The following is a 19,468-nucleotide window of genomic DNA, read 5'->3' as shown; positions in this document are numbered from 1 at the left end:
CTCACTAATCAAAATAAGCCCCCACAGACATGCCCATGGGCTAACCTCATCTAGACAGTCCCTCACTGAGGCTCCCTTCCCAGGTGATTCTGTCTTGTGTCAAGTTGATGGTTAAAACCAACCAACACAACATCTTATCTCTGCTTCTTGGGAAGAAGAAGCTGCCCAGCAGCCCTGGAATCACACATCATGGCAGCTTCTCATCTACACCAGCAGTGTTCTTGGAGTTCACTGCCCTGGCTGGACACATGGGTGCTTCTGAAGCTGGGGGCTTCAGAATAAAGCTAAGTTGGATTTGGCTTTCCAGAGCCATTTAGACTTGGAGAGGAAGACCGTTACTGATCAAAACAAAAATCAAGAATGAACACCCAGTATAGTGGAGCTCACTCTGTTACCCCAGCCCCTGTAGCTCTAAGAAGGCAAAAACACCCAGGGAAGCTGAGATGCTCCATGTCCCCCACCAAGGAGCATCCAGTGCTCTAGCAGAACATTATTTAAGGACCTCACCACAGGCAGGGTGACAAAAAAAGTTTCCTTCCTTCTCCAAGAGCCACTTTTTCGTCCCTGAAGAAGCCTCGGAAGGTGGAGTGGGCCTGGCACCCCCAGGTTCCCATTCCATGGAAATGCACAGTTCTTCAGCCCCCACCTCTGAAATGCGCAACTGAAGCTGCCCTTGAGAACCGGTACCCGTTCTGGCTCCCCCATTCCACCTCGGATCGCAAAAAAATGGCACAGAATGAGCTGCATCTGTTGGAGCTGCAGCAATTAATTCAGGTTTGGTAATAAAGTTATAAAGACTGGGCTGAAATAACCATAATGAGCTCCTTTTAATAAAACTCACCAGTGGGACTCTGTGCTGATGGCCCCCCTGGGGCTGAGTCTGCTCTCTGCTTCCAGAGCCTCCAAAGTGCCCGCCTGCTGCCAAACAGGCCCTCTTGCCGTGCCCTGATTATGCACCTAGGTAAACATATTTTATCTTAATGACCATCTTCGGGGGAATCTGCAGTCACAGAGTGATTATGTCTTCAAAGTTAACAACCGGAGGATTGACCTTCCTGCAGATGACCTCGCCTACACTGGCGCCTCCGTGTACATTCTGTGAGCTGTGAGGCCGCCGCTGCCCAGGAAAGCCCGAGCCGTCGGCAAGAAGAGCTGGGTTGGGCTAGGGAGATGTCTCCGCGGAGAACTCACATAAAAAGCCAGGCACCGTAGACTGTACACCTGCGATCCCAGTGTTCCTGTGGGGAGGTGGACAGCAGAAACAGGAGGCTCCCCGGAAGCTCATGGGTCAGCCTGGGGTAAGCAGCAGCTAATGCCACCTGCAACAAGGACCAACACCTGAGGCTGTTTCTCGCCTCTACAGGTGCACTGTGGCAAGCCTCCCTCTCCCTTTCCTGAGCAGTGTAGTAGTTCCTGTTCTCCCTGAGTCCTGGGGAAGGGAGAAATCTGTTCTAATCCACATGATTGATGTCTTGGGGCGGCAACATGGTATGTTTCCTCTGCGCACGAAGTGCCTTAGCAAGCTGTGGTTTCAGCCATTCACCTTGCTGAGCCAGCAGAGATCTAGGACATCCACAGTGTCTCGCAAGCATGTGACAGTGAAGGAGGGCAGCAGGCAAGAGCCTGGTGAACTATAGAAAAGCATTTAGCTGTATTTTCTTCTAGCATTTCCACGGCTTCATTCTGATCACACCATATTGTATCAGTCAGTTTTGCCTTATAACAAAATGCTGGAGGCAGCTAACCTTATAAAACAAAGGGGTTTATGTAGCTTACAGTTTTGACACTTCAATGGCATGACACTGGTATGGGCTTAGCTCTCTTGCCCTCTTCTTCCTCCCTCCCTCCTTCCCTCCCTCCTTCCCTCCTCCTCTCTCTCTCTCTCTCTCTCTCTCTCTCTCTCTCTCTCTCTCTCTCTCTCTCTCACACACACACACACACACACACACACACACACACTTTTCTTGGGTTGATCTTTTGTTTGGATGGACCCTATCTTTCAGTAGCTTTTACAGAAGAAATAATCAGCAGGTAGATGTTCTGGAAACTTGCACGTCTGGAAATTTCTCTGTTCCAGTGTCGTAGGTCACTGAGCGTTTGGGCGTGAGATGGCAGTCAAGCCATTTTCACAGGATTCCAAGTGCTCCCTTTGCTTCATCGTTTGCCTTCTTCCAGGGCTGCTGCTGCGACGTCTAAGCCATGCTGAATCCACTCCTTTGTCTATGCTTCTACCGCCTGCTTGTTCCTGCCTGCCCTCTATGGAAGCCTGCAGGCTCTCCTGTCTGCTGAAATGTTGTAATTGTCTGATGTGTTTTATTCTCCTCTGTGGGCACTAGGTGAATCTTTTTCCTCCGGGGAACACACTCTAGTTAGGGGAACTTTCTAGAATGATCGATACCCTCCTTTCTGGTTTTCCATGCTCTTTATGAAGCTTCTGTTATCTGGGTGGTATGCAAATGAGCAAAGCGTCTCAGTCTATTATCATTTTGCAGACTGGCTTACTGTTTCACTTTGTAGGGAAGCCCTCAACTTCATTTTCCAGCCCTTTCACTGACTTGATCGTATATTTCAACTTTTTAAAAAATGTCCAGGAACTCACTCTAACGTTCTCCTCCCGTTCTTGTTTAAAGTGTGTAGCATCTCCTCTCAGCATTCAGAGGACACTAGCACAAGCTTCCTGTCCCCGGTTCTCTGCAGAGTCCATTTCTTTCCTCTGTTGGAAATTGTTACAGGTTTGTAGAAAGAAGCTGGCCTGGATCCACCCTTTAGATAGGCTTCATTAGGAGGGCTTTGGGCTCAGGACTAGAGAGCCATGAGGAGCTACCGTGGGAGAGCTTTCAGAGAGATGGATAGCCACAGGGCCCTGGAGGGAGAAAACATGTTCCCTTCCATCCCCCCAAAGGAGCTTTATTGGTAAAGGTAACTGCCATGTAGAGAAGGGAGGTCCTAGAAGTCATACCCTTCAATTCCAGAGGACCAAGTGAGTTTCTGACCTTTACAGGTTTTCGGGGTGGGTAGGCAACCTCCACACTACATGACCTGTGCTGCCAGGAGCCACGCAGTAGGCTAAAGTAAAGTTGAACCATTGTCCTTGGTCTGGGGCCGGGGGACTGGGCTTGCTCATGGCTGCAAGGGGGATGGAGAGAACTGGACTCTTTGAAGAGCTGTAAGGTCAGAGTGTATTTATCAACTCTGTTCATGGGGAGTTGCATGGGGGCTCTGGGGGAGAGAGGCAGATGGGGAGTCTGTGATCTCACGTCCCTTTTCTGTTATGGTGGGTGTCAGAGGTGCCCACCAGACAGATGGTGGCCCTTGGCTGGCCACTCGTTTGTAAAGGTAGGTGGTAAACATGATCACTGCGATGACTGGAACCCTGGTGTTTGTAGGTGGGTTCCTTTTGCTCCTTGGTTCCTCAGAGTGCTTGCCCAGGCTCTATCTGGAATGGTGACTGTCTGGCCACCAACATCTTGGGAACCAACAGAAGAAGTGGTCCTTCACTGAATCCTCCAGTCTCTAGAATGGTACCCTCACCCTAAAACACACCAAGCGCTCGCATCCCAGAGACCCTTTACACTTTTTCAAGGAAGACTCCAGTCCAATGCCAGTCCAGCAGAAGGGCATGGGACATGGGCGGGGATTGGCACTGCCCTTCAACTGATCTGCCCCGACCCCACTTCTGGATGCTACTTGCTGCCAGTTTCCATGCTTTGGGGGACTGTGGCACAGACTAGAAGGATCCTGGCTCTTCTCCATAGCAGCTTGAAGCTCAACTTGAATATATCAAGTTTATTACGACGAAAAGCTCTCCTGCTTCCCGGCCGATGACTGTTCTGATATTGCTTCTCTTCTGCTTGCCCTGGGCTTATAGCTTTGGGACTTTAAAAATAAAAGTCCCCGACTGACACTTTCCAGACAGATGGATTCCAGAAAGGAGTTAAATGGGCCGTTTATGTTCAAGCCTTTATTTTTACCCAGAAGTCTGGGTGTGTCCTTGGACATTTTTTCAGTACATTTCATGATATTAACATACTCTATTCTAGTGAATGTGATTTTATAATATATAGTCTTAATTTGAAGGAGTTCCTTTTCATTAATCTTTTCCACACATGTTGTCTTCTAAGTAAGTTCTGGAATTTGTTAGAGTTTAATGATTCTTTTGCGATTGTGTTACACTTACAGATTAATTTGGATGAGACTAACTTCCAATCCAACACTGTATCATTTTTCTCTTCACTTATTATGGACTCTTTCTTTTTTAATTTTGGAGTGTTAGGCTGTATTACCTTTTGCTTGTCTTTACACCTTCATTGTTTCTGTTTATTTCTCTGTATAATGATGATTGTGCACCCTCCCCCAACCCAGTTTTCTAGCTGGTTGTTGTTCTGGATGAGCGAGTTATCGACTGCTGTACTCTCACTTCATGTAAGAGGAGATGTGTCTATTCCTCGTGGGTCGGGCAGGACTTTCCACAGAAGATCTAGTCTTTCCTTTGGCCACTTTTTCAGCTTCTGCTAGTTCTCTCTTATGCAGTTCTTTACATCAACTGTTGGAATTTATACCTTCTAGTTAGTTATGCTCATTAGAACTAAAGGGGTTTTTCAAAAAAGATTTATTTATTGTTTTATGTATATGAGTGCTCAGTCTGCATGTGTGGCTTTATGTCAGAAGAGGGCACCAGATCCCACTACAGATGGTTGTGAGCCACCATGTGGGTGCTGGGAATTGAACTCAGGACCTCTGGAAGAACAGCCAGTGCTCTTAACCTCTGAGCCATCTCTCCAACCCCAGAACTAAAGGTTTTAAGGCCTTCCTTTTTACAGTAATTCCTGATTTTTGTTTCAATATTAGTCATTATAAACACAGTTTTTTGGTTTTCTTTGTGTCTGAATGTCTTCTCCACATGCATGAAGGGGGTATGTTTTATTTTTTGCTGGTTTGAACACTAGATTGTTTTATAAATTCAAATCCTAGCCCATCCCTAGTGTTTTCTCTAACTCATGGGTTGTTTTCTGGAGCAAGTGTGTGACTGTTCACACCTAACTAGGCTTCTCCTCCTTGCATCCATTTGGTGCACCGGTGAGAACATCGGGTTTCCTCTCACATCTTCTTCAGACCCTATTTGCCTCAGCAGCCCATCCCCTTAAATACCTTGGATTTTGTTTTAACTCACGAATGACATTAAGACGCACCACTTTTTTTCATTGCCAATTAGACGATACATGTTTAATTTCTTCACCCCATTTGTTTTAATCTATCCTGGCCCCTCTTCTCTTGGTTTTCCCTCATGTAAGTTATTTATAGCTGGCTCTTGTTCCAGTTCATACTCCTCTACCTGTCACCATGCTTCCCTCCTGCTCCCACCCACCAATGCCATCTTCCCGGCCTTATATGCACCAGCCTCTCCTTCCAGACTAGCCGCCCTTCTGCTAGGCCTGGGTCCCCACTGCATGTCTCTGCCATGGCTCAGAACCCTCCTAGCCCCAGGGTCCCTATGGGGAACTGGGGAAGCTGAGGCCTCCAGACCCCTTGGTCACTGTCTTCCAGGGGTCTCCATCCAAGGGCAGAGAAGCAGTGAATGCCAAAGGAAATCCACAAAAGATGTCAGGACTGCACACAACTGTCACTCCTGTGGGAAGGGAAGAGGATGCTGTCTGGGGGAGGAGCTGAAGGAGGAGAGTCTTGGAACTTAGGATGAAATTAGGATGAACCTTTTCAGCTGGAACCTGATGGATGGGAGAAATAGAAAGGATCGTTCCAGGGGGAGCAGATGGTAGAGTCTTTCCCTGTCACGGGAAAAAAAGACATGTGCTTCTCTAGGTGACAACCCCCTGCCCTGACTTACCCCATTGTCCCCAGTGTTTAGTGAGGGTGACGGAGGTGATACATGTGGCTTGTGTCAGTAGGCTTTGCATTAACTTTGACAAAATACCAGAGAAAAACAACTTAGGAGGACAGGACCTGGGTCACAGTTCAGTGGTTAGGGGCCACGGTCACTCGGCCCTGCTGCTTCAGGCTGTACTGCGGCAGCTCACATCATGGTGTGGAGGAGGAGGCTTCCCATCTCATGGCCACCAAGGGGCAAGAGAGTCAGGAAGGGGCTGGGATCCAATAGCCCCATCAAGGGTGCATCCCAGGTAACCTAACTTCTTTTACTAGGCCTAGTCTCTTGAAGTTCCCATCATCTCCCATTAGTGACACAGGCTAGAAGCCTGAACCTTGACCATATGAGCCTAGGAGCCATTTAAGGGTCAAACTTTATTAGGAGTGGAGATCAAACACAGCATCCTCTTCCACAATCTCTGAGTCCAATGAAAAGGCGTGCAGTAAGACTTTAGAGCTATCAGTTATAGACTGCCCTCTGAGTGGTTTGGGGGGGCTCCTTCAGCACTTGATCATGAGCAAGAAAACTGTAGAGGCCAGCCCACCAAAGGCACTGGCAGAGAGTTGCACAGGGCCCTGCCAGCCCTCAGGCATCCTCGCACTATAGGGCTGGCACCAGCCCTATCCCACTCTGACTTTACAGACTAGAGCCCAGGTGTCTTTTCTACCAATTTTGGTTCCCCTAAACCAGCCCTTGTGCTGGTGGAGCATGGGGGTATCCTCTAGGCCATGTTGATAATATTGGAAAGGTTGGGCATGGTGGTACATGCCTGCAGTTCCATCACACAAGAGGCAGAGATAGAAGTACAAAGGTGTCTGGTCTACAGAATAAGTTCTAGGACAGCCTGGGATACAGGGTAAGATCCTGTCTGAAAATCGATCAAACAAAAAACCGGTGTTGAGGAACATACCCACACTTTATTGTGGACTATATTCTTATTGCAAGGTCACACTACTCCTAAAATAAGAATCATTCTTGCTGTTGTTGTTGCTATAGACAGGGTCCCATGTGTTCCATGATAGCTTTGAACTCCCTCTGTAGCCAAGAATGACCTTGAACTCCTTATCCTCCTGAGGGCTAGGAGTCTAAGTGTGCACCACCATGACCATTTTACACAATGTTGGAGGATCAAACACAACCTGGGAAGCATTCCACCAGCGGGTCTGCATGTCCAGATTCAGAATCATTGTTTTTTAAGGAAAATGTTACTACTGGACCTAGGCCTGGTCTCAGGTCCCAGCTCCTCCTCTCTGGCAATGTGGCTTGATGGCCTCAACCTTTCTGCCCTTCTATTGCTCCTTGTTGATTGCCTTAATCCATTTTGGGCTACTATCACACAATACCTGACACTGGGCTATTTATTAAGAAAAGATGTTTATTTTGCTCACTATTCTGGGGAATGAAAAGTTCAAACAACATGGTATTGGTATCCTGGCAAGAGCGCCCCCTGGCTGTCTCACAGTATATCAAGCGGCATGATGGGATAGAAGTATATTCCAGAGGAAGAGAGGAAGCCAAGATGAAGGTCCGATTCCCTCTTTAATAACAACCAGTCCCCCAGGGGAATAACCCAGCCCCAAGAGCCTTACCCCGCTTCCACATGATGGCGTTGGCTCCTTAATGAGTCTGGAGCTCCTGTGATATTATTACTTCCTCTAGGCCCCACCTCTTAAGACTCTGGCGTCTCAGTAACTCTTATGTTGGGGACCATGCTTGCCGCTCCGAGACCTTTCAGGGACAAGCCAGCGGGGTATGAGAAGAGCCAGGAGCCCCTCCTTTTTGTGAGACCTGAATGCAGTTTCATCACTGTGAAGGGCTGTGCACATGTCCTTGTCCTAGAAGCCCTTCTGAGGATGCTCGGAGGTGCAGCCCGCAGCCCGTGGGCTCAGCACCCTTTGCTGTACAAAGCTTATGTAGGTGGCTGCTGCCTCAGTCTTCCCTGTAGGAGCTCTGCTTCTCCCCACCCTCCCCACAGCCTCTCAGCAGCTTTCCTTTGCCTTCTAGAGACTCTGAGATCAGGGCTCTTGGATATGGTTTCTGCTGTGTCATCCTTATCAAAGCAAAGAGAGCTCCAGATGCCATATGGAAGGGTCCCCCAAGCAAGGGAATGCCAGGAACCAACTATCTTTTGTTTACTCATTGTAAAAGATAGGCTCCTGTGACAGACACACAGGCAAGAGGAGGGTCAGCCAACCAGGCCATGGCTGCTGGGGCCCCTGTTCTCTCTCTAGCATCTGTCAGCCCCCTCTCCCTGGGGGTGGGGGACCAGTGATTTCTCCGTGTGTGTGTGTGTGTGTGTGTGTGTGTGTGTGTGTGTTGCTAGGAGAGGGAGCTGCCACAGAGGAAAGTTGAACCGCAGGTAGCAGTATCTTCCTGCCTTAGCTGGAGATGGACAGCATTGACAGTTCATCACCCTGCCTGCACTATTAATGAAGGGTGGGACATATGGTCATGTGAACTATGGGCCAAGGACCAAGTGGCACAAAGGCCTTTAGGTCATGCCAGCAATCCAGCCTGGTTGAGTAGGCTCTGAAGACCAGACCTGCTGTCAGAGGGACCACTGGGAGGTTGGCCCAGGACCTTTTGGGAGCGTGTGGCTGGCCAGGGAGAGACATATCAGGACCAGAGTTTAGCCTGTGTTAAGGTCATAACCACTGTGAGGAAGATGGGGGTGTCTCCATGACTGATGAGGTGAACTATCTGCCTGACTGCCAACTCCCAAAGGGACACAGAAGGGCAGGAGGGCAGGCCAAGGTTCATCTGGTCCAAGGCCTGAGGGCAGCAGACTCCATTGCCTTGGTCTACCTGCCATGTCCTGAGCTAGCTGGAGTGGACCTGAGGGAGTTTTCAAAGAGTCAGAATGCTTGAAAGGGCTGATCCATCTCTCCACTCCTAGGTTTTGGGACCTCTCTACCAAGGGCTGGGTTTTAGAGAAGATGTTTTAAAAGGTAATGCCCAAGAAGTCACTCCCTATGTTAGCTAGTCTTGGTTGTCATCTTCATACCCTGGGAAGAGAGAATCACAATTGTGGGTTACCTCCATCAGGTTGCCCTATGGGCATGTCTGTAGGGCATTTTCTTGACCGTAAACTGATGGAGGAAACCCTAGACCATTCCTAGGCTGTATAAGCCAATAAGCAGAGATCCTCCAAGGTTGCTGCTTCAGCGCCTTCCTCCAGGTTCCTATCTCGACTTCTGATAATATCCTAAAACCTCTAAGCCAAACACACCATTTCCTGACCAAGTTGGCTTTGGTCAGTCTTTTATCACAACAGGAGAGCACATTGGGGACCCCTCCCCACGAAAATCATCACGATAAGAATAATGTCAGTGACAGTAATCACCATGCTTGAGGTGAAGTTGGCACCTCCAAAGCATCTTTACAAAGCCTCATTGCTTCGGATGTGCCTGGAGCTCACGGTTTGGCTGAACAACTGTGCCAGGTTGGCATCACCGCTGGCAGGTGGCTTCCCTGGTGACCTAGGACCCTATGTGCCCTCTCTTGGCACACCTAGGTGACCCAAGGCCGGCCCCGTCTCTTAGTTTCTCAAGAGAGACTGGATGTTCTTGATGATTTCCAATGTGAAATCTTCCAAGTTTCAAATGCTGTCAACAAAATTAAGCATTTTTAAAAAAACACCTTGTGGCCCCAAGGAGTACCTCTCCAGTCTGCTCTCCCCCCCACCCCCTGGGGGCTGCCTGTGTGTGACCCTGAGCAAGCCAGGGGCAGAAGGTGGTGTCTAGCTCTTTCCCCAGGGGAGAAATTTTTCTGGGGAAATCACCATCTTTGCTTCCCAAGGTGGCTCTGAAGGTGAGCTGTCCCTGCTCGCTGAAGACGCAAAGAAATAAATGCATGAAAATAGAGCAGCGATCCCTCAAGCCTTGTGTCAGATTTAAGTCCCAGGCGGCTCCTCTGGAAGCATCAGGATGGCCCTGAATTATCTCCAGGCAGCTGAGCAGAGCAGCGCTTAGCTCTGCATGGGGCCCTTCCTGCGGGGCTGGCCCATTCCTCATGCCTAGAGCAGCCCTGGGCAGGACCTGCCGTGTTTGTGCATGTGTGCATTGCATGCACATATGAGCATAAGGTATAGATGTTCATTTGTGGTTTAAGCATATACGTGTCTGCCTGCAGGTTTATATATGTATGGTATATGTGGAGTGTGTGTGTGTGTGTGTGTGTTATACTATCAGTGTTATACTATCAGTTTGTAGTGTTAAAGGTAAGCTTGAGGACATGAAGTGTCTGCCTGGTTGCCTGCCACATAAGGGTTCCTTGTCTGTAAAATGGAGACAGTGATTTGTATTGAAGATATACCCACTGTGTGACTGAGTGAAGAGATTTGCCGGGTAGCTGATGGGGGTGGGTGGGAACAGAACCATGTGCCAAGCGTCCTGGGCTCTGGTCCTGTTGGTGGTGCAGACCCTTTACCCTCAGCTCAGATACCTCAGACCCTACTTCTCAGCGTGACCAGTGCGTCGTCAGGTACGGACCCATGGGGGCAGTTAGTCAGTTCTTTCCCAAGTCACACTGTGGGAGGTGTGATGAGAGGGATTTATGGGTCTCTGAGCATCAGCACTGGGGTTGAGGGCAAAGTTCCCAGGTGGAGACCCAGGATATGGGTGTCAGACTGGTCCATTCCTTGAAAGATTGGGAGATAGTTCTGGAAGGAGAGCTAGGAGTGAGGAGACGCCATGTGACACATACTGTATGTGCTGAGCCTCAGTTTCCCCAGGTTGTTTGTGTTTGTCACTATTGCCCCTCTCTAGACTTCTATTTGTTCTACAAATGGGCACAATGCTCCAGGTTCAGGGTGCCATGAGTTTTAAATGAGACAATGGTCACTCTAATGCCACCCTGATGCCTGGATGGTGACTGAGTTATATCTAGATGGGTTCTGTCTTTCTGTGATGCCCCTGGGGAAGGGGTGCTGGGCTGCTACCAAAGAAGGTGTCCTCTCCTTCCAGGAGCCTCCCGGGGCAGCCTGGAAAGCCTCAGCAGAGCCCTGGGCATCCTGGAGGAGCGCATCAACAGCTCACGGCGGAGGGTGCGCAGGCATGCTACCGACGATGACTACAACATCGAGGTCCTGCTGGGCGTGGATGACTCAGTGGTCCAGTTCCATGGGAAGGAGCATGTGCAGAAGTACCTGCTGACACTCATGAACATTGTGAGTCAAGGCTGGGGGGTGTAGGGAATACGAGTGGAACAGTTTCTTGGAGGCAGGACTTGAGTAGGGCAGGGAATTGGGCTTGGGTAGGGACTAGGTAGTGGCTGGGTGGGTGCATGGGTGGGTCCATCAGAGAGTAGGATGTTGGCAAACGGGGCTGGAAGATGGATGTGATGGTTAATGTTAATTGTCAACTTGACAGACTCCAGAATCCCCTGGGAGATGGGTCTCTGGGGATGCCTGTGGGAGATTATCTGGACTGCATTAATTAAGGTGGGAAGATTCCACCATTCTGGGCAGCACCATCCCCTGCCTGGAATCCTGGGCTGTGTAAGAGGAGAAAGGGAGCCAGGCAGGAGCATTCATCCCTCTCTGCCTCCTGATCGTGGGTGTCATGTGACCAGCTGAGCTCTGCCATCCATTCATCCCTCTCTGCCTCCTGATTGTGGGTGTCATGTGACCAGCTGCCCCAAGCTTCCACCACCTTGATTTCCCCACTATTCCTCACAGTCCCTTGAACTGTGAGGCAGAATAAACTCTTTGTCACTTCAGTTACTTTTGTCAGAGTATATTATCACAGCTTTGGGAGAAGAAGCTGAGACAGAGGGGTACTGGAGGGCTGGGATGGACTCAGGTTGGGCCTTAAGGGGCAGAGCTGAGCTGGCAGGCTGAGATCTTCTCCATTCCGGGTGGTGGGCTCTCCAAAGCCCTGCCAAGAGACTAGCAGTTGGAGGAAGGACCAGGCTATGGCCGTGGCTGTGCCTCTCAATTGGAGCATGAGAAGGGGCTGTTTCTTGGGAGGAGGGCAGGCTTACAGAGCATCCATGGACAAGGTCCTCCCAGGACCTCACTAGAGGTGGGCAGACAGACACACAGAGATAGATTCTTCACCTGGGATCTAAGATGGCACCTCGGTCAGCCTCTGGAAGGTCCTGGTGAAAAGATCCCTCAGGGATAGAAAGGAGGAAGTGAGTGAGCTGAACCCCAGAAAGAGATTGCCACCTGAGTGGTCTCCCTCCCTCCTCTAAGTTGCCCTGGTTACATCCTCAGCTCCCACAACTTGCACCTTTCCCCTGCAAAATTCTTTGTATTTGTACATTTTATTTTGGAAAATGTTAATCTCATATTAATTTTTGAAAAGTACCTTTAATTTAATAATAATAAAACTATAATCATTGAAATTAACCAACCCCTAAGATATGGCTGCAATAATAATAGTAACAACAAAAATAAATAAAACGGTAATGGTTGCAATTAATGATCTGCTAATGTGTGGCTGTGTGCCAGGCCCAGGCTTGCCACTTTTGGTGCAGTATCTTAGGAAATATTCACACTAAGCCTATAAGACCAGTAGATATGCAAGTCTCATCAGCCTCCAGGATACATATTCTTCCCCTAGTTCCACCGCTCTCCAGATCATAGGGAAAGGGTGTGGCTTGGAATTAAAAAGACTAGGTGTGTCCATGGGAATGGTGTTCTGATCTTCTGAGCCTTGGTGTTCCCATCATTAAAATGGGTAGGTTCCTTCTTGCACCCTGTAAGGTAGTTTAAATGACATAATGGAAGTGAATGGGTCTTCAGTCTCTAAGTAAGGTAACAGTAGTTTCCATCTCCAATTAAAACGTGGTTTTGCTCACATGACAGAGACAACACCATGGAGAGCATCATTCCTAAAGAGTCTACAGGGGACCCTGAGTGGGGGTATTCACTGGGACTTCTTCATGGGGCAGGTGAATGAAAATCCCCCTTTTCCCTAATGGAGGGTTTCTGTGTCATGGAGCTTGTTGGAAGACATCTACAACTTCCCCCAACTTTTGAACGCATTCCCTCCCTCCTTCCTTCCTTCCTTCCTTCCTTCCTTCCTTCCTTCCTTCCTTCCTCCCTCCCTCCCTCCCTCCCTCCCTCCCTTCCTTCCTGGACACCCCCGAGATCCAACTGTAGCCCTGTTTTAAATAATCACAAGATTGTTTAGTTTCTAGAAAAATACCAGAGACGTAAGAATTTTTGAAATGAATCCCATCTCATCATCAAAACAACAAAAAGAGGATGTTAGGCGATAAACCCAAGGTGCTGAGAAAGGATGTCTGGGTCACATCTGTTTTCCTTGTCACACAGATGTGCACGCAGCAAGTGTTTATTGACCAAGTGCTTATCCACATGGGTGGGGTGGCGAGTCTGTCAGAAGGCAAGGGTGAGGCACAGAGTCCTGGGGCTCAGTGAGGCTCTGGGGAGGGGGGTGGGGTGGGGTGGGGGAGGCTCACCCCTTATCCAAGCTCCTCCTTCTGCTTCAAGAGTTCTTGTGGACCAGGGAGATAAGATTTCCCTCACGCTGGGAGCAGAACGTTGCACTAAGGGTTAGTACCCTGTGGCCTTTAGAGTGTTCCCACGGCTGGGAAAAGGGCTGTGCAAGGCTGGTGGGACACTCTGGTGGCCTTGGAGAGGAGGAACAGGGAAGACATATGTACAAGAGGACAACCTTGTTGCTGTGTGGCAGAGCTTTCTGTAGCTGTCCTTCTGGCCTTTGGAATATTGCAGCCACTGGCCAGGCTGGATCTTGACATCTGGCCAGGGAGAGGATAGAATCCATCATTTTATCCAATAGAATGTTAAAGTTTAACTAAAAGCGTTTTATTGCGATAAAAGATAAGCCAGGCCCGGGGCTGGGACAACAACGCCTCAGTTGGTAAAGTGCTTGCCACATAAACACTAGGACCTGAGTTCAGGTTCCCAGGACTGATGCAAAAACGCTGGGCTCAGTGGTGCACGCCGACAATCCCAGTCGGCTGGACCAGTGAGCTCCGGGTTCAGGAGAGATTATCTCAAAAAGTAAGGAGGATGGCAGAAGTGACAGAGCAGGACACCTGACTTCCTCCTCTGGCCTTTCCACTCACACAAGGGCCTGCCCACGGACGCGCACACACACAAATGTATGCACATAAGCACACACACTCACACACCTGAACACCCACAAAAGTAAGTGATTGAGGAGGATGCTTGCAGCTGACCTCTCCACGTGCACACAGATGTGCATTCACTCACATGCACTCCAGTAAAGAAGGAGGGGGTGGGCAGAGAATGACGCACCTAATGGCACAGGCCTGTCCTCCCAGCTACCTGGGAAGTTGAGGCAGGAGGACCTCAAGTTCAAGACCAGGTCTGGCAGCTTCACCAGCTCTTATTTGAAAGTACAAAGAGAGCTAGGAATATAGAGATGTGGTAGAGGGCTTGCTAAGCATGTGACTGTCCTAGAGTGAGGCACAAGGACACAGGTCATCATTACTATTTTAAAGCTCACAGTTTGTGACATTAAGGATGTTCAGAGGTCACACCTTCCATGCACAGGACTCTTTTCGACCTTCCACCGTTAAACACCGATTCCTCACCTGATCCTCGGGGGTCTGGCTGTGATTGTCCTGATTTTGGTCTCTGAACCTGACCCCTCTGGACCTCAATATCAGTGAATTTGTATGATATTTGTCCCTTGGGAGCCAGCTTATTTAATAGTGTGAAAGTCTAAAGGTTGTTCAAGTTGTAACATGTTGGAATTCCGTGTGTGTGTGTGTGTGTGTGTGTGTCTGTGTCTTTCTGTCTGTCTGTCTGTGGTGTGTGTTGTTTTGCCTTGTTTTTGATACAGGTCTTGCTATGAATCTGAGGCTGACCTTGAACTCATGATCCTCCTGCCTCCAACCTCCTGAGTGCTGGGACCACAAGCGTGCACCTCCATGCCCAACCTTCCCTCCCTTCCTGAGGCTCAGTAAGATCCCTAGTCTATCTAGACAGGTTCGCTTATCCATTCGTCCATTGATGAGCCCCCCTGGGCAGCCTCCACCTCTCGGCTGTTGGGAATAAGGCTGCTGGGAGCTTGGGTTACAGATTTCTGTTCACCACTCTGTTTTGCATTCCTTTGGCTACAGACCCGGGAGTAGAAAGACTGAATCATATGGTAATTCTATGTTTAACTTTTAAGAAACCACCATGCTGTGTTCCATAGCCGCTGTATCATCTTATGTTCCCACCAATAATGCATGAGGGTTCCCAGTCCTCCACAACCCACGGCACTTGTCATCGTGACGGAGGCCAAGCTAATGGGGACATGGCTTGAAGTTAATCTGCACTGGAGTTTCAGTTGCCTGTGTGGCCAGTGGCAGCTGTCCTGGGCGTGGAATGGTGGGAAAGCCTGCTGTGCGCGCCTCTGAACTTGAAATTGACCGCCATTTACTAAGCAAGCCTGGGCAGCTCTGGGTGTGTGGATCTCAAGCCACAACCCCAAATAGCCCTCAAAAAGCCTGGCCAGTAGTTTGTTTCGATTCCCTGGTGAGTCTACAGCTGGTCCTGGGATCCCCAAGGCTGCATCACTGAGGAACTGACATAACACTGGGCTGGCATGGAGCTCGGTTGGTAGAGGGCATGTGTCGATGTGGCATTGGATGAGCTCCAACTGCGCCCTGGGTCAGGTGACCACTGACAGCAATAGCAGTTAGAGATGGCTGAAGGACAGCCTGGACAGTCGTCTGCGCACGGAGCTGCTGTTGTGTGAGAGACTTTTCTTGGGGAGATGCAACACATGTACGTGTCTATTCATCCCCCAAAGGGAACTCAGGACAGACCAAAATAGCAACGACTCCAAAGTCCAACTCAGTGAGCCAATGAGTTCTTATTGGGGTTACTAACCGGTATATGGGTCAGGGGTCACTTATAGGAGCGGAAATGACTCCATAGCAGCTGAATCACCAAAAAGACTCCGCCTCCCGATGGGCTCTGTAACTTCCTCAAACGTGGAGTACAGACAACAGGCACCACGTGTACAGGCATGTGAGCCTAGGGGAGACATCACACTCAAACCACAACAGAAAGTGAGAATTTGTAAGTCTGCCCCAGGCCCTGCTTCACCTTAGACCCACTGGAGGGTAAGGGTGGGGGTGTCGCTGAGCACTTCCTGAGACCTGCTTTCCCACAGATCCCACCTACCAACTCATTCCCTGCCAGCCAGATCCATTTCCCCCCATTCCCTCCCTAAATTCGGAAAAGTAATTTTTTTCAGTTCATTAAAACATCCTATATTTAACACAGATAATATATTATTTATGCCATAAGATTAGAATGAGCTCATATATATCTCTCCGTATTTTCTCCCAGGAGCTCCTCTCCACGACTTCGTTTTAATGAGTGTGGAATGTTGCCATGGGGAGAGTGCGCTTTTTATGTAACTTATTATTTATATGACATGTCCGTGGGATAACACTCACTTCCCTTTTGGAGGTCATATGTGCCACCTACTATTTTATATCCATATAGCCGAATCTGTCCCTCAACCTTAATTATTTCCCTAGACTGGGCTCCTAAAAGTTAAATCTTCCAACAGGTGATGCACATATTAATGTCATCCATACCAGAGTGTTCTGCTGTGGCCTCATCATCTGTGTCTGCTCTGAGAAAAGACCCATGGCCCTGCCTCATTAGCTGTGGTAATTTATAGCTACCACTGTGACGTATTAATACTTTCTGTTGCAAGCTACAGCTATTCTGTTTATTTTATTTGTTTGTTTGTTTCCAGGCAGGGTTTCTCTGTGTAGCCCTGGCTGTCCTGGAACTCGATCTGTAGACCAGGCTGGCCTTGAACTCACAGAGATCCACCTGCCTCTGTCTCCCAAGTGCTGGCATTAAAGGCGTGCGCCACCACCGCCTGGCTTATTCTGTTTATTTTTATTTCATTTATTCACAGTGTGTGTGTGTGTGTGTGTGTGTGTGTGTGTGTGTGTGTGTGTGTGTGTGATAACACACAGATGGAGGTCAGGGAACAACTTTCAAGAGTTTGTTCTTTCCTCCTACCAAGTGTGTCCTCGGGACTGAACTCAAGTCATCAGGCTTGGTAATAATCACTGAACTATTACATGAGGAAGGTCTCAGAGGAAGGGGACCTTGAGGTGGCCTCTTGACACAGAAGTCATTTCAGACATTGCCAGAAAATCTGTCCTAACTCCAAGCCAAAATTCACTGGAAAGTATTTTTTATGCAACAAGTCAGCACCTCAAACACAAACATTATAAATCAAGAGTTCTAGCACAACACAATGCAAAGCTATATTAATTTAATGTAAGCTGAGGTGTGATGGCAGAAAAGCATGAAAAGTCTTTGTTCTGAGTAATTAAATCATTTGCTTCTGTAAGAGCATTTAACTTAGTATGTATGGGCAGTTAAAACACCACAGTTCCTTATACACTCTCGTCTCAGACCTCAGTTAGTGATTCAGGCTGGATTTGTTGACATGGCGTATTCCAACAGCATGCACAGAGCAGTTGTGTGTTCACACAGAGGCTGCAGTGAAATCGTGCCATGCATCACAGGTGAGTGCAGCCGGAAGCACCTCAGATTCCTTACAAGTGCGATTTTGTGTGTACTCAGGGATGTGTTACTGATACCAAAGTGTTTGCGATCCCCACATTCAGCTATGCGACCCACCGTTTGGGAAGCTGGGATGCAGTACACGTGACCGACTGTTCATGCTGTGCTTGTCTGTGAACTAGTAGTGTGGTAGGTTTGTTCCCTCTGACGTCATCACAGACACTCGAAGATGTCACACAGAGGTAACATGACCTTGACAGAATGACTGTGATGTCATCAGTGGAGAGGAGTGTCTCATAGGGGACCAGGTGACTCACAGTGCTAGTGCTTAAGGAATGCCTGCTGTCTGGCCTTAAGGAAAAACACTAAGTGATAGCCACGGCCCTTTCTGTATCCCCCTGCAATGATGTTCTTGGGTGTGCTGATAGGGAGAGTGTTCAGCATACAATAAGCACTTGCTTTGGAGCCAGAAGCACTTATCCCGTGAAGCTTCCCTCACTTGCACTCAGTTTCTCCATCTTTAAACCAGAGGCTTTACCTTCTACCACACCTGCCAAACTTCCAGGAGAGGAAGAACCCTCAGCAGACAAATTCTCTCTTGCCTCCACCATCCTCCAACCCTCCACCCCCGGGAGCTGGAGCGGCCCTTTCCTGAAAGGCCACCTTGGCGACCTCACGCTTAAGCCGAGTTTTACCTTTCTCCTGCTCAAACCCCAGACTACCCAACACCACCGATACCTCCAGCTAATCTAACTGCCTCAAAGGTCATTTGAGGTCACTTTGAGGATTCTGTTTAAAGGAGTGACTGGACTGACTTTGATCTCTGTTTGAAAACAGTTTAGTAGATTTCTGGGCAAGAACCGTCTCTCTGAGCTGTGTGAACCGCTCTTCCACTGAGGGCAGACCCATTCCTTAGGCTTGTAGAGAACATGGGGGGGGCCGCGCTTTCAGAGCTGAGGCTGTACCCTTTAATTCCTCCCAGCAAGATGAAGGTCCTCAGCACAATGTGTTCTGAAACAACTCGTGTTCAATGAACAATCTCTCGGTGCCAAGACTAGGATATGTTTCCTCTTTTCTTTTCTAATTTAATCCAGAAATTGGCCTTGACTTGCCGAAGCCTTGCCAGGGTTTGTAAACAATCAGCTGCTCACCAACTTTCAAGAATGCTGGGCCCGGCACAGCGGCAGTGCGGGAATGTTTTGTGCTAGGCTCAGGGGGAGGAAATCTTGTGAGCCGCAGAGCAGCGGCCTGCAGAAGGCATCCCCCCACCCCACCCCCATCCCATTCACATGTCTGACTCTGCTTCCTGCAGCAGAGAGACACTGAAACTTGGGGCTGCCCAGACAGGAGGGACACGTTTGGTGTAGGAGCCGGCTGGAGCAAAGGGGAGGAAGGAGGCTGCCTCCCTCATCTGCTGTGTTGCCTGGGTCCCAGGAGGAGCTTTAGGAGGCTGTCTCTGGCCTTTCTGTTCCTCATGCTTGTCCCACCGGGCCTGAGATTAAGGCGCTGCGTGTTACAGGAGTCCCGCTTGTCAGGATGGCATGGGGTGCCGCATACAGAAACCGTAAGAGAATCATATAACCAGGTGCAGCTGGGTGCCAGGCAGCAGTCGGTGTAAGTGGTTGGGACCGAGCAGAGACCAGGAGGAATCACATGCCCTGGCGATGACTTCCTCAGTTCTGTTTCCTTGTGGCTGTACAGGAATGACCCGCCTGGCCCTTGCCAGGTCTGGTTTTCTTAAATGAAGGCCGGAATCTTTTGGGGGAGACCTAGTCATTTCTCAATGCGGGCTGCAAATTGCAATTAGCGTTCATGGCATCAGGTGAATCAGAGTTTGGTATACACAGGCTAGAGGGCAAGCCTGGTTGCTTCTTCTGGCTTAGAGGGAAGCGGGCAACTGTCACTGTAGTCCCTCTGTGCCCCAGATGTGGGGATAGTTCAGCTCCAAGGGCTGCTGTGGCACTTACCACTCTATGCCTAATACCTAGACAGATGTGAGGCGAGTAGAGGCCCTGGGGGCCATGAACCATTGTGTCCTACCTTCCTGAACATTGTGCCTCACTATGGACACTGGGGTG

General features: G+C 49.2%; 1 protein-coding gene across 1 annotated transcript in view; it reads left to right on the top strand.

The window, feature by feature from the left end:
* Positions 1-19,468, top strand: part of Adamts2 (ADAM metallopeptidase with thrombospondin type 1 motif 2) — a 210,082-nt gene that overhangs the window by 132,655 nt on the left and 57,959 nt on the right. The window contains exon 4 of the mRNA XM_052758023.1: positions 10,846-11,048. Within this exon, the coding sequence (XP_052613983.1) occupies positions 10,846-11,048 (203 nt within the window). The remainder of the gene's footprint in view (positions 1-10,845; positions 11,049-19,468) is intronic.

Source organism: Peromyscus californicus, unplaced genomic scaffold (genome assembly GCF_007827085.1).
Source record: "Peromyscus californicus insignis strain IS unplaced genomic scaffold, ASM782708v3 Scaffold_3__1_contigs__length_106647218, whole genome shotgun sequence".
Lineage (NCBI taxonomy): Eukaryota > Metazoa > Chordata > Mammalia > Rodentia > Cricetidae > Peromyscus > Peromyscus californicus.
The sequence above is the reverse complement of the archived record's forward strand: the minus strand, read 5'-3'. Positions and strand labels throughout refer to the sequence as shown.